This window comes from Fistularia commersonii, chromosome 20 (genome assembly GCF_037954325.1).
Source record: "Fistularia commersonii isolate RoL2024-O1a breed Wild chromosome 20, RoL_Fcom_v1.0, whole genome shotgun sequence".
NCBI lineage: Eukaryota > Metazoa > Chordata > Actinopteri > Syngnathiformes > Fistulariidae > Fistularia > Fistularia commersonii.
Genome location: NC_141303.1, coordinates 6,753,205 through 6,767,034, shown reverse-complemented (window position 1 = coordinate 6,767,034; position 13,830 = coordinate 6,753,205). Strand labels below are relative to the sequence as shown.

Genomic DNA, 13,830 nt, shown 5'->3' with positions numbered 1-13,830 from the left:
ATAATTATCACAGTTGCACAACACAAGTGATTCGAGTTTACCTTTATAAATGGGTGTTTGAATAATAAAAGATCACTAACACATAACAAAGGTGCAGAGTTTGAACCAAATGTTCTATATTAAAACAATTCAGTGATGTGGCCCCACAGACATAGTTTCATGGTTTTTCATTCACTCATTTACCATTTTGATATAATTTGACTGTATCATGTACATGCACCCAAAATGCAACAAATAAACTTTTTGCATTAAGCATTTTCCACGTGTTATTCAGACTGGTTTGTGCTTATTAAAAAACAATCTACTCTAAAACAAGAATGTGTTTTTTGTTTTGTGCTAAACTGTCTCTCTGACAAGTGTCTAGTCTAACAGCGTATGTTGTTATGCTTTATGAATTAGCTCAGCAAAAGCACATGTTGCACACCACTTCGATCTAGGTGTTTCCTGTAGTTCACTCAGGAAGAGGAAAAAAAGGGGGCAGCCATCCTTCTGGAAGGAGAATGGAGGTACACAGATACAATAGAGTCTTCATAAAATCTTCAGTAGTTTGCTCACCAAGGCATAAGCAAGTCCACGCTGACAGCTGTGGCACGTCTGCTGGTTCATCATCATCCATAACGTTTGAATTCAGCTGGAATCTCTCTGTCCAGTTTACAGATTACCTTGTAAATTGCTTTTTTCCAGGATGGTTCCTGATCCTTACCCATGGAAATGGCCATATAAAATTCTCTCAGTGTTATCTCAGCCACTTCAAGGAATCCATCAGGAACCTGTAAACCCACAGAATTTGACAGCTATAAAAGAGTAGACCTCTTGGAGTTTATAGGCTTTAATGCCCTATATCTTAAAATGTCTGGTTTTGTAATGTGTCAGATGTTTAAATACATCTGCTATTGTGAACCTGTCCTTGTCAGCCATGGTAAGTAAGCAGAGATACTATATCAATTTAAATACTACATACAAAGATGTAAAATAGATTGCTTTTACTGCAAGATTTATTGCTGTTTATCATATTTTCCTGTGTCTACATGTTTATAGCATTTACCATTACATTTGCACTTTCTGCTTGCGTAGTTCAGTGGCTCGATGCAGGATTTAAGCTTCATATTTGTATCGGATGAGGTAAAATAGCTTGGAAATACGTTACGTTGTAGTTGGTTTTAAATGTCCATCAAATTTATAGCTTTCTTTCAAATATCCATTTGGGGCTTCTTGTTTGGTAACAACCATGAGCCCTGTTTATATGGAAAATCCTCAAGTGAACCGGATAGTCAGCCAAATCCATTTGTGGAAGTATTAGTCTTGCATGAATTTGATGGATTTTATCTCCTAATTATTGTTCACAGTATACAATGGTTCTGGTTTTTACTGGACACTCTTTTTAAAAGCACCTTGTCAACCTTTATGGTAAAGATTGTGTTCATATTACTAACATGTTGTAGCCAAGGTTTTTCCTTTTTGTTTGTTTTTTGTCCTTGAATATATGAGCCACTATGTTTGGTTGTTTTTTTACAAATGCCATTACAAATCAAGCCAGGGCACCATGTGACTCGGATGGCAAGAAAATTGCATCAGTGAGGGTAATGATAAAAGCATTATTTTGATATTTTGGAAATTATGACTACTTGAAATCTTGCTGGGAGTTTAACGTGATTACTGATATAACTTTATCCGTGCACCAAGAAGCTACATCCAGTGAAATTAACATTAATAGCTTTGAAACAGATTATCCCGCTTTACCAAAAAGCCACTACTTGTATAGATCATATCTCATGTATCCAATTAGTTTTACCCAAGACGCAAAAAGGAGAGCATGTGATATCTGTGCAAGCAAAACAGCAATATATTTGTATTTTTATTTCATGGATTAGGGATGCAAACTGTGCTGTTTAGAACTTGCTATTTGTCTGCTCAAAGTAGCTTCACATTTCTCTTTAAAACAAAACAGCAGTACTGAGACTCAGCTTAATGGAGAAGCAACAATTTTCCGAACTGTATGTAGTCTGTCTGTCTCCGCTCCCTAATTTTAAGGGAAAATAGCCAGAGAATTTCTTATTCACATTGCTTGAGAGAGATTGGTGTGTGAAGAAGGCATCCAAATATATCAGTTCTATGTAATTCCTGTCAAAATCTTCTCATGGCAACTGGACTTGGTTTTCTTCCCTTGAAGATGCTTTACCTCTCATCAGAGGGGCTTTTTCAGTTCAATTCTATTTAATATTTAGCCAAATCCACCATTACTGCTAGTTTTTCCATTCCTTCTTATCTGTTAAAACCAAACATTGAGCCACAGCTTTACATTTCACACATCATCTCCCACCAAACTGAGGGCAAAGGGCTGTTAAATCTTGTGCAATTACATAGTTTCATTTGTAGCACAATTTATCACTCTTTCTATCTTTTAACAAGATGAATGGGTTTTGTCCCATTAATCAGGAAACAATGCCGCACTCTACTGAACCGCCAGATGGAAATGACACAGTAGCTGTAACTTCATCCTAGAATTGTTACATTTTGGCTTATCCAGTCACTGCAATAAATATTCATAATTAGTAAGAAAATATTTTTGAGAATTATTTAATTTTACTATGAACTCTTAAGAGCAGATTCACTTTCTGTTTACTTTTTGAAACTGTAAAATCAAGATTGTATGATGCCTTGGCTTTGGCTTCAGATTTGTCTCTCCCTGCCTTGAATCCAGTTTCTTCTCACAGAATCGATAACACATGAAGACTCTTTGGCTGTAAATCTGCACGCCATTGTTTTGATTGAATGATTTTAGCAATTCTTATTTTCCTATATGCTTCACTGTTTTGAAGCAATGGTAACTATGAATATTAACACTTCTCTTGACTGGTATTCACTGATTACGTCTGATGATAATTGCAAATTTATAGCTTTAGGTTTTTGAGAAACACTAAATAGAAAATCTGCATTTTATAATTGCTAACTGGAGGACAATGTAACTTGACCACAATACTACCTTTGAAAAGAAACTCGCAGAAACCTCAAAGGGGAAAATAACTTTCAGTGCCCTGACAGTCATCAGTTGTCTATTTACACTTGCAGATAGCAATGTCGCACAGTGAAATCAAAACCGTTTTCACAGAAAGTTTTCTTTTTATGTCACCTGGAAGTCATTGGCTTTGTTGTAGTGCATGTTGAGGACTCTGAAAATGTCCGTCTCTCTCCCCACAGTCAGACCCTTGAAATCAGCCACTTGCTCCACGATGGCCCGCCGGGCAAACTTCTCCATCTGGATATAGTAAAACTCCCGGAAGTTACTGAACCACTTGATGAGCTGAGAGGTGATGCAGCGGGTAAACTGGGGCAGAAATAAAGGTAAGTGAGCTGATTTATAAATGCTCTATAAGATAAAGTCATGTTTTCCTTGTTTAGTATTCTAGCGTATATTAAGAAATATGAATCAATATAATTTCTGTATTACATGTTGCATTATACAAGATAGTAGTGTAATGTTTCTACACAAAAAGCTTAACATAAGCCACCAGTAAAGAGCATATAATTTACAATTTTATGATCCATTTTAAATCACTTAGTTTGTCAATACATTATCCCATATTAAAGGATATGAATAAAACAGTAATGTGTTAGCTTTAGTTTTCAGTTTTTGTCTCGACAAAAGCACTAATGAAAAAATCAAAAAGTAATACTGTTTGTGTTTTCATGCTATGTTTGCTGTAAGTATAATAACTTGACAAAATGTTCACTTTTTCCTTTGTTCTGCATTTATATTCTCACCTGCACATCAGAGAAACACATTTTCAGCACCAGTGAACTCGGATAGCGGGTGTAGAAGAACATCAGCTTGGCTTTCTTCAGGTGAACTGTTGTCAGACTTTCCTAAATGTCCTGGAGTTAAGGATAAAAGGCAAACTCTACATTCTACATTGGAGTTCTTTGTTAACAAATAAGTAAATGTAATCTCACAAATCAATACATTGCTAGAAAAGCAGAGAGACTGCAATTTTCACAAGTTCTTAAGATTGACGGAGTGGCAACAGATTCTGCAACATATAAAGTTGTTGGAACATTTTTAGAAGTATATATTGCTTTGATGGATTTATGGAATGGATCACAATAAAAACCTTAAATTGACAGAGGTTAACATCACTGTGTTTTAAAGGCAGCGACGGCATAATTTGTTTTCAAATTGTGTCGCTTGGTGATTAATTAAAGCTCCAACTCAGCAACGTAACTCAATTAATCATAGAAGTTCATCCTCACAATTATAAACTTGTAAGAAAGATACATTTAGCATATATTGATCATTCTTTAGCAGGCAGTTGGGCTCCATCTTGACATGAGGGTGACAAAGGGTTTCCAGGAGAACTGGATCAACAGTCATATCAATCTGTGGAATACACCTGGAGATGACCTTTGACCCCACTTTCATGGTGTTCCAAGATGCAAACTTTGTTTGGCCAGGTTCTGATCGTCCTCCTTGAAAGCATGTATGGGTATTTTGATGGACCTCAGTAGGATTTTTTTCAGACGCCGGGTTTTTGCACAGAGGCTTGCAATTAGCTAGAGATTCAGGATGATAGTGGGATGTTGAACCCCAATGGGGGGTTATCTTGTTAGTTGGTTCCACTCTGGATTTTTTTACCACAAGAGCGAGTGCTTCAGTCTGAACATCTGGTATCACCATATCTTTGTTGTTGCACAAGAGACGTTCTGAGTCCTTATCAGTACAAAATGGTCGCTTGTTGGAAATAGACATATCTAAATCTACGCTCCCCTCTCTGTTTTGGGATACCTGTAAAAGTGACCTCCTTTTGAAAATGGAATCAACACTCCTACTAACAGCTCTGGACAGTTCATACTTTAAAACATTTGCCATCATCCTAACTTTTTCAGGTTTTGAATCTAAGTAGTTGATCACTTTTGCCTTTTTCCATCCATGGTCATTACAATACAGGTTCCTCTCAAATACGCTATGGCAATTTGTGCTTGTACCTCCTGGAATTCTGCTGGGCAGATGGTTCCATATGAAAGTCCTCTCTTCTAAAAGCCCCTCTTTACTCATATCAATCAGATCACTCACCCCATCCATGCGTGCACTGAACTGTCCAAGGTACTGGCTTGCATCGCTTTTCTGCATGTGGTCCTGATGTAAAAGCATTTCCTGCATTTTGTCATTCTCCTCGATGCTTCCTGCATCCTCTTGGAAATTTACCAACATCTCTCTACAGCACATTCTAGGTGATGGAGTCATGCCTTTGATTATATTTTCTACTCTGGCACGCTTTGCCTGACGACCAGTGTTTATGCTCCTCTCACATGGAGCAGCTATAGAAGATGAGTTCCTCCTCATGATGTCAGTTACGGATGTGAGGTCTGAACTTCCACTAGCATTATAAGTTCGAAGAGTGCTCTCCCAAGGTGTCTTCTTATCGCTTTCTTCTTCCATGTCTGATTCGCATGAATTTGATAATGTTGGGTCACTTTGGAAAGAGGTGACGTGCTTGGCAATGCAGTCATCCTTGCATGTGTTTCCGGAAGAATACATGTCTTTTCTCCAAGTGATTTGATCTCCACTCGCTGAATTAGGGCAGCGCTGAAAGATAAACATGTCAATCGTGGCATTTGATGTGACTTGTTGGCACAATATAAAACATATAAGTTATATACAGATGACCCACCTGTTACCAATCGGACGTCCTAGGAGGTTACAGGGCTTCTGCTCGCAGGCGAAGGGACAGAATTTCCCCCGTTTCACTTTAAAAACGAGGAGGTGTGGTTAAGCGGGCTCTCCATCCCCTCCTGCCCTGCCCATCGCACGTCCATCACATTTGGATCAACAAACCTGATGAGGACACATGACATTAATTCAAACGCGCCTGTTTGCCGTGTCATCTAAAAGAACAAGTGAATTTATTTTTTTCCAATTTAAAAGTGTTTCACTTATTTCCTATATGATAAATGTATTCCCTTTATCACTACTTTTACAGTGTACTTTACTTTCAGTTACACGGTCTTTACTCTATCCCCCCCCCCAACCAGCCGCAGTGGTTCTTTCCAACCCGCCGCTCTGACGTCACACAGAAGCGAGCGGAATCTCCGAGTTGTTCTATCAGCTGACGAACAGTGGACTCTCGGCCGCTAGCGCCATGTTATTAATGTTATCGCGGTCCCGGTGCGCATACAGGACGTTCAGCCGCTCTCTGTCAGCGGCTAGTCAGGTAAAATTGTATTGGCTAAGAGAACCGCCTCCGAAATTTGACTGAAACAGTTCCCTGTTAAGTTGAGGCTAGTTACTCCGTAGCGCATGTCTAACGATAGCTTGTAAAGTAGGGCCGCGCCTTCCAAGGACATACTGGCGGCTTCAGAGGCTGCTAGTTACATTATGTCTTTCAGCCTGAGCACTAGAAACTAATAACTGTATAAACAATTATATTGGGGGGTTTATCTTTAAAAATACATTGTCTAAATGGCGTACAATGTATAACCGAATAGCTTGCGGCGTTATTATCTCTCCATTGGTGGTTGACATTATTACTGACTGGCCTCCACTCTCATGTTACGGCAGCGATGGGATGTACTGTAGGTGTAGCTGACAGACAGGAATAGCAAATGTCATGCCATGCCTTTTTGCATGGTTAAACCTTAGTACAACCATCGTCTCTTTGGAGCGTCTAGCCTCTGTTTGCAATATGATCTAGGAAAAAAAAAAAATCTGGGAAACATTTTTTGTCATGCATGGTTTTCGGGTTTTTCCCTCATTCAAATGGTGCAATATTCACATAAGACCCTTTCATGAAACCTATATTCATATAATGTAGAAATCAATGATGTAAAGCTGATTGGCAGTAAACTGAAATTCTTAATGAATCTTGAATTTCCACAGAGAGCTGATTAAGTACTATATTGTCATAAATGATACCCTTATTTAGAAAAACTGTAACAACTATTCTGAAATGGCATTAATGTATCTGTTCCTTCTTTGTCAATTAAACACTAGAGAGTAACTGTTTATCTTTACAGGCCAATAATGTAACAGTCCAACGGAACACGCATGGTAAGTGGGTCTGTGATCAATTCATCCAGTCCTGTTTGTCAGAATCTGAGAGACTCAGCAGTAGAAAGACTCTGCAGTAGAAAAACTCCTGATGTGATGATCTGTAGCAGAATCAACGGCATGCTTTACTTCACTGTTTTAAAAAACTAGTCTCAGGAATGCCACCATTTATTGATTAATATTTTTCTTTTCTCTCCAACACATCAAAGGCATCTCTTATTGCGGCCACCTTGTACATTCTCAAATGTAAGTGCTTTATATAATACCCAAAATTATGCGTTATCAGTGTAATACTTGATCTGTCACTCAATTGATATTTGTAGGAAGTGCATATTGTGTGTCGTCTGTTTTTACATTGGTTTAAAGATAGTATGCCAATTTTTTTTTGCTCAATCTCTTTAGATGTAAAGTCCCTTCAAACATCCTCCATAGCAGAGGCATCAAGGTGTCTGCAGTTCACAGTGTGTAACTTAACTATTCTCTGCATTTCGTGTGAAACTCAACGCTGCTGAGTTGAGCTAGGTGCTTCACAGTCACTGTGTTTGTTGTCATTACAGGGGATGAAGTTGTCACAGTTAAAACTCCTGCCTTTGCAGAGTCCGTTACAGAGGGGGATGTGAGGTGGGAGAAAGGTCAGTGTGGTCGCAATAAAACGACAACCGTTGTTCCACCTGTTTTTTTTGTTGTATAAGCAATATTTTTCATTTAAAAATATGGACTGAATACATTTAGAAAGAAATCCCCTGGAGGAAAATAGTTTTATGTCATTTTTTCTAGCTGTGGGAGACTCTGTGACAGAGGATGAAGTGGTTTGTGAAATTGAAACTGACAAGGTAGACTAAACTCGCAATATGACTTCAAATCTCTCATAAATAGAGTAAGAGAAAAATCCTCAAATTTCTATTTCATGCTCACAGACCTCTGTGCAAGTCCCAGCTCCAGCCGCTGGGGTTATTGAAGAACTGCTGGTTCCCGATGGAGGAAAGGTGGAAGGAGGAACGCCACTTTTTAAACTCCGGAAAGGAGGTAAACCATGAGTATTTGGTGTTTTTAGTATATTTAAATATGATACCATATCGTGCATAGTGAGATAACATAATATTCTACCATAGTAAAGTGCTAGAAAGTAAGATGCTACAAGTTCTATGTACAGTATATATATTTATATCTAGTAAATGTGTGCATGTACTGTATGTATATAAAATCTGTGTAATAATGTATAAATATATTAACATGACAATATTGGCACATATAAAAAAAACCTTGGAAACAAAACATTTAATTTGCTAACAGAATAATTGTCATCGTTTCCACAATCTACATTTTTGTGTGAATGCGAAGATTACATTTAAAAGAAGAGACACATTCAGTTATTTTTCCTGCAACTGACAAGGATTTATTGAATAATTTCTTTACCCATGCAGATATTGTGATGCTGTGTCGTTCCCATATCGTTGCCCAATTGTTTCGCTGCATCTGGATTGTTGGGAGTGGACGGGTTATTTTTTTCTGATTTTTCAGCAGCTGCTGCTGTTGCTGCTAAACCTGCAACCACCCCTACCAGTGAAGCACCCACTGCTACCGCAGAAGCCCCTCCTCCTCCTCCTCCTCCTCCTCCTCCATCAACCCCTGCCGCCATGCCTCCAGTGCTCCCAGTTCCCCCAGTTCCAGCACCGGCTATGCAAGCCAAACCTGGTGTGTGTCTTTTTCTTTTATAAATAGCAATAATGAAATGTTGTTGAAATATTGTCTCTTGTAAGACCTCTTGTTCTCCACTGATGCCACTTCATATTTTTCATGTAGTTGCTGCTGTCAAGCCAACTGCTGTAGCTCCAGCCCCTTCAGCAGCGGGAGGCAGAGGGGAAAGCAGGGTAACCATGTGGTTTCAAGTTTTTGAAAATTTTGTTTTATACCTATTTCCGGGAAGTGGGACTTCATTGATGCAATCACCTTTCCTTCCTGAGACGATAATCCTTCAAATCCTAACAAATAACAGTCAGCTGCGGGACCATCAAGTGACCCACAGAGCTTCATCTTTGAGTTGAAACCTGTGGCACAACATACTGTAAAATGCAATTCTATAAGCCAAACACTCTTAAGAAAACGCCTTCTGAAAACCTGAGACTATAATGGAAAACAAGCTAAATTTCACTGAGCACTCAGACCCTTATCTGTCAGATGACTGGAAAATGATGACATCATTTAAAATGATGCAGGTTTCAATTTTTTAAGCGTGGAGTAATGCAGAGGAAGCACTCGACAATGAATGATGTGACTACAGGAAGCTTATTAGGAAACAGAAACCAGCTGTCCAGCTCTTCATGGCTTTTGAAACACAGTGGATATTTGCCTTGTTATGTCAATAATTGCCGACTATTACTCCATCACACACAACTGGCTGTGTTTTCCTTTTAAAGTGCATCAAATCTGAAAAAGTGTGTTCTAACCAAAGTATGTAGGTGGGTATGAATTGCTTAACCCTATTAATCTGTTCCACAGCTTTGTAATAAAAGTGTAAGGGGTGAATGAAAGAACTGATGAGAAGTTACATTTTGTAAGCTGTCAGTCATTTGAAGTCTCGGTCTTTGGTTTCATTTCCCCCTCTTTTCCTGCTGCTCAGGTGAAAATGAATCGTATGAGGTTGAGAATCGCCCAGAGGCTGAAGGAGGCACAAAACACCTGCGCCATGCTGACCACCTTCAATGAGGTGGACATGAGGTAAGCTGCCGTGGTTCTTTCCTCTGTCAGTTTCATGATAAAATTCCCCACTGAAAAATAAAATCCTGCTTTGTGCAGCAACATTCAGGAGATGAGGAAAGTCCATCAGGATGCTTTCTTAAAGAAGCATAACATCAAGCTGGGTTTTATGTCTGCATTTGTGAAGGCCGCGGCCCACGCTCTGGCAGATCAGCCCTCTGTGAATGCCGGTAAGACAGAGACAACTTCCTTTCCTCGTTACTGAATGAACATTACGATATTCTTTTTTGTCTTCTGTAACAAACATTTGGAAAATATCTTTTCAGTTATTGACGATACAACCAAAGAGATTGTCTACAGAGATTATGTTGACATTAGTGTTGCCGTGGCAACTCCAAAGGTAGGACCCCCCCCCCCCCCCCCCCCCCCAGCTCATTATTGTTCTCAGCTCTGATGCTGATACACAGACAGAGACATCCGGGTCAGGTAATTAACCTTCTCACTCTGTTTAGGGACTTGTTGTACCAGTGATCCGAAATGTGGAGACCATGAACTTTGCTGACATAGAGAAAGCCATTAATGCCCTGGGAGTAAAGGTTTGCTTCGCTCGTTCATGCCTCTGTCCCATTTATTCGCCTATTTTACACCTGAGGCAATTATCTGGCCTTTTACTTCGTATTTGCATCCTAAAGTGGACTTTTTTACTCAGGCTCGGCAAAATGAGCTTGCTGTTGAAGACATGGATGGAGGCACTTTCACTATCAGCAACGGCGGCGTGTTTGGCTCCATGTTCGGCACACCCATCATTAACCCCCCGCAGTCAGCTATCCTGGGCATGCACGGCATCTTTCAACGGCCTGTGGCCATCAACGGCCAGGTAAAATAATGGACATTATCAACGCAGTACTTGGTGACCGGTGGTCTTCCACTTAGAAAGTCTGTGAGCTTTTATTCCATTTATATGAATATTTGATTTTTGTATTTTCGATGTGTAGTCATTTCTTGCTGATTTGTTGTAGATACCTGGGAAAGATTTGTGCTGATTTTGAGGCAATTTCCATGCTTTTTTAAAGAAAATTTGGGCTAAAATTGCCCTTGTGCTTTCGGCCTAGTGAAATTCATGTGCAGTAAAAGAAAAGTCCTGAATAGAATTGATCGAAAAGATACCTAATAGACAGTTAATGAGAAAAGAGACCAGCATTTTGCGTGGGTCAGCCATCCTTACGATTCTGTGAAAATCTACCAAACCTCAAACCAGTCCTTCTTCTCTGGCAGGTCGCGATCCGTCCCATGATGTACGTGGCCCTGACATACGATCACAGACTTGTCGACGGCAGGGAAGCAGTCACTTTCTTGCGCAAGATCAAATCAGTTGTTGAAGACCCGCGAGTGCTACTTCTGGATATGTGATTCTCCCTTCGCTGCCGAATATTAATTACACGTAGCTCAGCTTCATGTCCAACTCTCACACAACAAAGAAACACGCACAAAATCCCTTGTTATTATCATTGCATCAGCGATTCTACCGGGATGCCGATCTGTTCCTCGTTCAGATCAAATCCCTGGTTCTTGTGAGTGGGAACAACTTGCCCCAATTCAATCATCATATATGAAGCGGTAAATAAATGCATCACTGCCATCTTTATCACACCACTGTCGTCATAAACCACTGCTTTTCCTGGCGAAGGCCATCTGCATGAATATCTCTCATCAGTTGGTGCTCCTGAGCCTCTTTTTCCAAGAGCGGCTCCTTCCTCTGATGACTTCAAGATGTTCCAACGTTAACACAAGACTGGAACAATCCGCTGCTTTGGTGTTTGTCTTTGTGACTAGCAACAAACTGATGGAAAACAGTGAACCGGGAAGTTGTTTTTTGGTTTTTTTTTTCTTCGCTTTTTGTGGAACATTTTTTAAGTGGTGCCATGCATATTAACCATGCAGACTGATGATCCTGTGTTTGGGGAACCGTTCAGTTGTATTTTTGCTTTTCCGCTGTAAGTCCCGTCTTTTTGCTTCGCTGTCACTTGGCACATCCTGCTACCATAAAAACTCATAAAGTTGATCAAATTCCAGTGAGCTTCAGAACAGACTGCTCACTTTACTGTTCATAGGGTAAATCACAAGACCAAACAGTATCGGTTACAAATCAATAGAGAACCGCTTACACATTCGCAGATGTTTACAATTCAGCTTCATGTGCTTGAAATAATTTTCAAAATGCACAATTTGACACCAAGTGTTGATTTAATTGATGGATCATTTTCATTATGCTTTATATTTAAATGAACCTTTTAAGATTTTGGATCCTTAAACATGACTTAAATATCATTATACGCAGCCTATTTTAGTCACACCTGTTGACACTACAGACATACATATTGGATACATGTGTGACCACACAAGTAGCCAAGGTGTGTTTACCAGTCCCCTCAATTGTGCAGATTGTGCATCTCTTGCACAGTTTTTTTGAGCTTCGAGTTCGTTTTTTTTTTAATGTAGAGAAAGTGGCCAGATTTCCTATCAATAGTCTGGTCTTATATTCGTTTGTGTCCTTGGAGGTCACTACCATCTTCAGACACCAACAGTGTTGTCAGAATGCTAAGATTGTAGTTTTTTCTGTTTGTTTTTTTCCCTCTTAACTATTTGACAATAAATTCATTCAATATATTGAATATATTCATTCAATAAATGTACTGGGTTCTTTGACAATGGCCTGGTGCCTGACAGGAACAATATCCGTGTGTGTTTGTGTGCAAGTGAGCGCATCAACAAACACACATTGGAGACCAATGAAGTAATGTTGCAGGAGAGGGGTCACTGAAATCTCTGTTCAGCACCAGGTTGCATCAAACAGACGTTAGGTGGTGTCTATAACACCAAGGTTTGTGAATTGAAACCCTTTAAAATTAATTTTACCTTATGTACTGTGTAACCAGTGTTTATTGGTTGTTATGTAATCACAAGGAGAGTCCTTTCACCAGGCCAGGTTCCGGAGACTAGCAAGTAAATCAATCAATCAATCTTTGTAGTTACAGTTAACAGTTAAGACAATTCGTATTTCATTGTATTTCTTATTCTTCCTCCTTTCTACTATTATCTATTACTGTTATGTTTTTTTACTTGCAACTCTTGCACAACAATTTCCTTTGGGATAGATAAAGTTGTTCTCATCTCTCATTCTCATCTCTAGAGCTGCAGCATCAAACTCACCAGAATTCAGCGTATAGCATCTTCATGACCAAATCTGTGCCAAAGCATTTCATCTCCTGCTAGATGTGCTTTTCCCCCGTAATTTCTCCTCTGCAGATGAACTCGGTGCTGAAGCCGGGTCTTCAAAGCCTCATTCGCTGGCCCGTGGCCCTGCTCTCTAAAAACCTCAGATAATGGGTTCATCTCTGATAAAGTCTTGAGGGTTGCTCGTTCCTTTCGCCCACTTCACACACACAGGCTGGAGTGTGTGCAGCTGTGTATGATGCCCCTTCACTATTTGTGTTTACTTTAATAATTGCAGGGGACAATGGCTCCTAATGTACGTCTTTGTTTCTCTGCCAGCACGTACACAAATGTCTGAACAAGGCTGTTTGGAGGAAAAATACGGAATTCATTACAAGAGCACAACAAAAACCCCCAAACGTTAGATTACCATGAGAATACCGGAGGCCCTAATGGGCCTGAATACAGCAAACAATGACTGAATGATTCTTTTAATTTAATTATTTACTCTTATTAGTGCTCAAGATTCCATTAGCACACTGGAGATCATGTTAATTGGCAGCGTGTGCCAGTGGGTGCATAGATATCTGAAGGGTTTGCTGGCAGGTTTTGTTTCGCCTTCAAAATTTGGCCAAATCTGTGAATTTCCAATCGGGCTGCTCAAAAAGACGTGGGCTTTAAGTCTTTGTGTTGATTCGCATAAAAGATCGCCCATTAGAAATTGGCAGCCTGCTGTTTGTTTTTTGTTTAATCCACATCAGAGAGATAATTTACCTAAATTATTCTGTTATTTTTTCCTGTCTTTGTACATTCTAATGACATCGATAACTTTGTATAAAAAGAATTGTAGTTTGATCCAATTCAGAAAGTAGGAGTAC

The 13,830-nt window shown here is 39.5% G+C and overlaps 3 protein-coding genes across 4 annotated transcripts in view; 2 read left to right on the top strand and 1 right to left on the bottom strand.

The window, feature by feature from the left end:
- The window catches only part of ylpm1 (YLP motif containing 1), a 31,653-nt gene extending 24,151 nt beyond the window's left edge, over window positions 1-7,502 (top strand). Inside the window, exons 25-29 of the transcript XR_015107717.1 lie at window positions 3,199-3,342; window positions 3,774-3,843; window positions 7,009-7,042; window positions 7,252-7,288; window positions 7,445-7,502. The gene's annotated coding sequence lies outside the window, so the exon portion shown is untranslated. The remainder of the gene's footprint in view (window positions 1-3,198; window positions 3,343-3,773; window positions 3,844-7,008; window positions 7,043-7,251; window positions 7,289-7,444) is intronic.
- LOC147222748 (prospero homeobox protein 2-like) lies at window positions 609-6,006 on the bottom strand. The gene is made up of 4 exons (XM_086167669.1): window positions 4,274-6,006; window positions 3,763-3,864; window positions 3,131-3,325; window positions 609-770 (listed from the first exon to the last, which is right to left on the bottom strand). The coding sequence occupies exons 1-4, from the start codon at window positions 5,594-5,596 to the stop codon at window positions 609-611; spliced, it is 1,782 nt and encodes a 593-aa protein (XP_086023795.1). The 5' UTR covers window positions 5,597-6,006.
- On the top strand, window positions 6,069-12,406 carry LOC147222746 (dihydrolipoyllysine-residue succinyltransferase component of 2-oxoglutarate dehydrogenase complex, mitochondrial-like). 2 transcript variants are annotated; one of them, XM_086167668.1, is made up of 15 exons: window positions 6,069-6,206; window positions 7,009-7,042; window positions 7,252-7,288; window positions 7,445-7,503; window positions 7,600-7,674; window positions 7,820-7,875; window positions 7,960-8,068; window positions 8,567-8,737; window positions 8,846-8,913; window positions 9,663-9,760; window positions 9,839-9,969; window positions 10,066-10,139; window positions 10,252-10,335; window positions 10,449-10,616; window positions 11,015-12,406. In XM_086167668.1, the coding sequence occupies exons 1-15, from the start codon at window positions 6,135-6,137 to the stop codon at window positions 11,147-11,149; spliced, it is 1,371 nt and encodes a 456-aa protein (XP_086023794.1). In that variant the 5' UTR covers window positions 6,069-6,134; the 3' UTR covers window positions 11,150-12,406. The 2 variants fall into 2 exon arrangements, with proteins under 2 accessions (XP_086023794.1, XP_086023792.1); XM_086167666.1 differs by having other exon boundaries at window positions 8,564-8,737.
- Window positions 12,407-13,830: the final 1,424 nt, after the last annotated feature.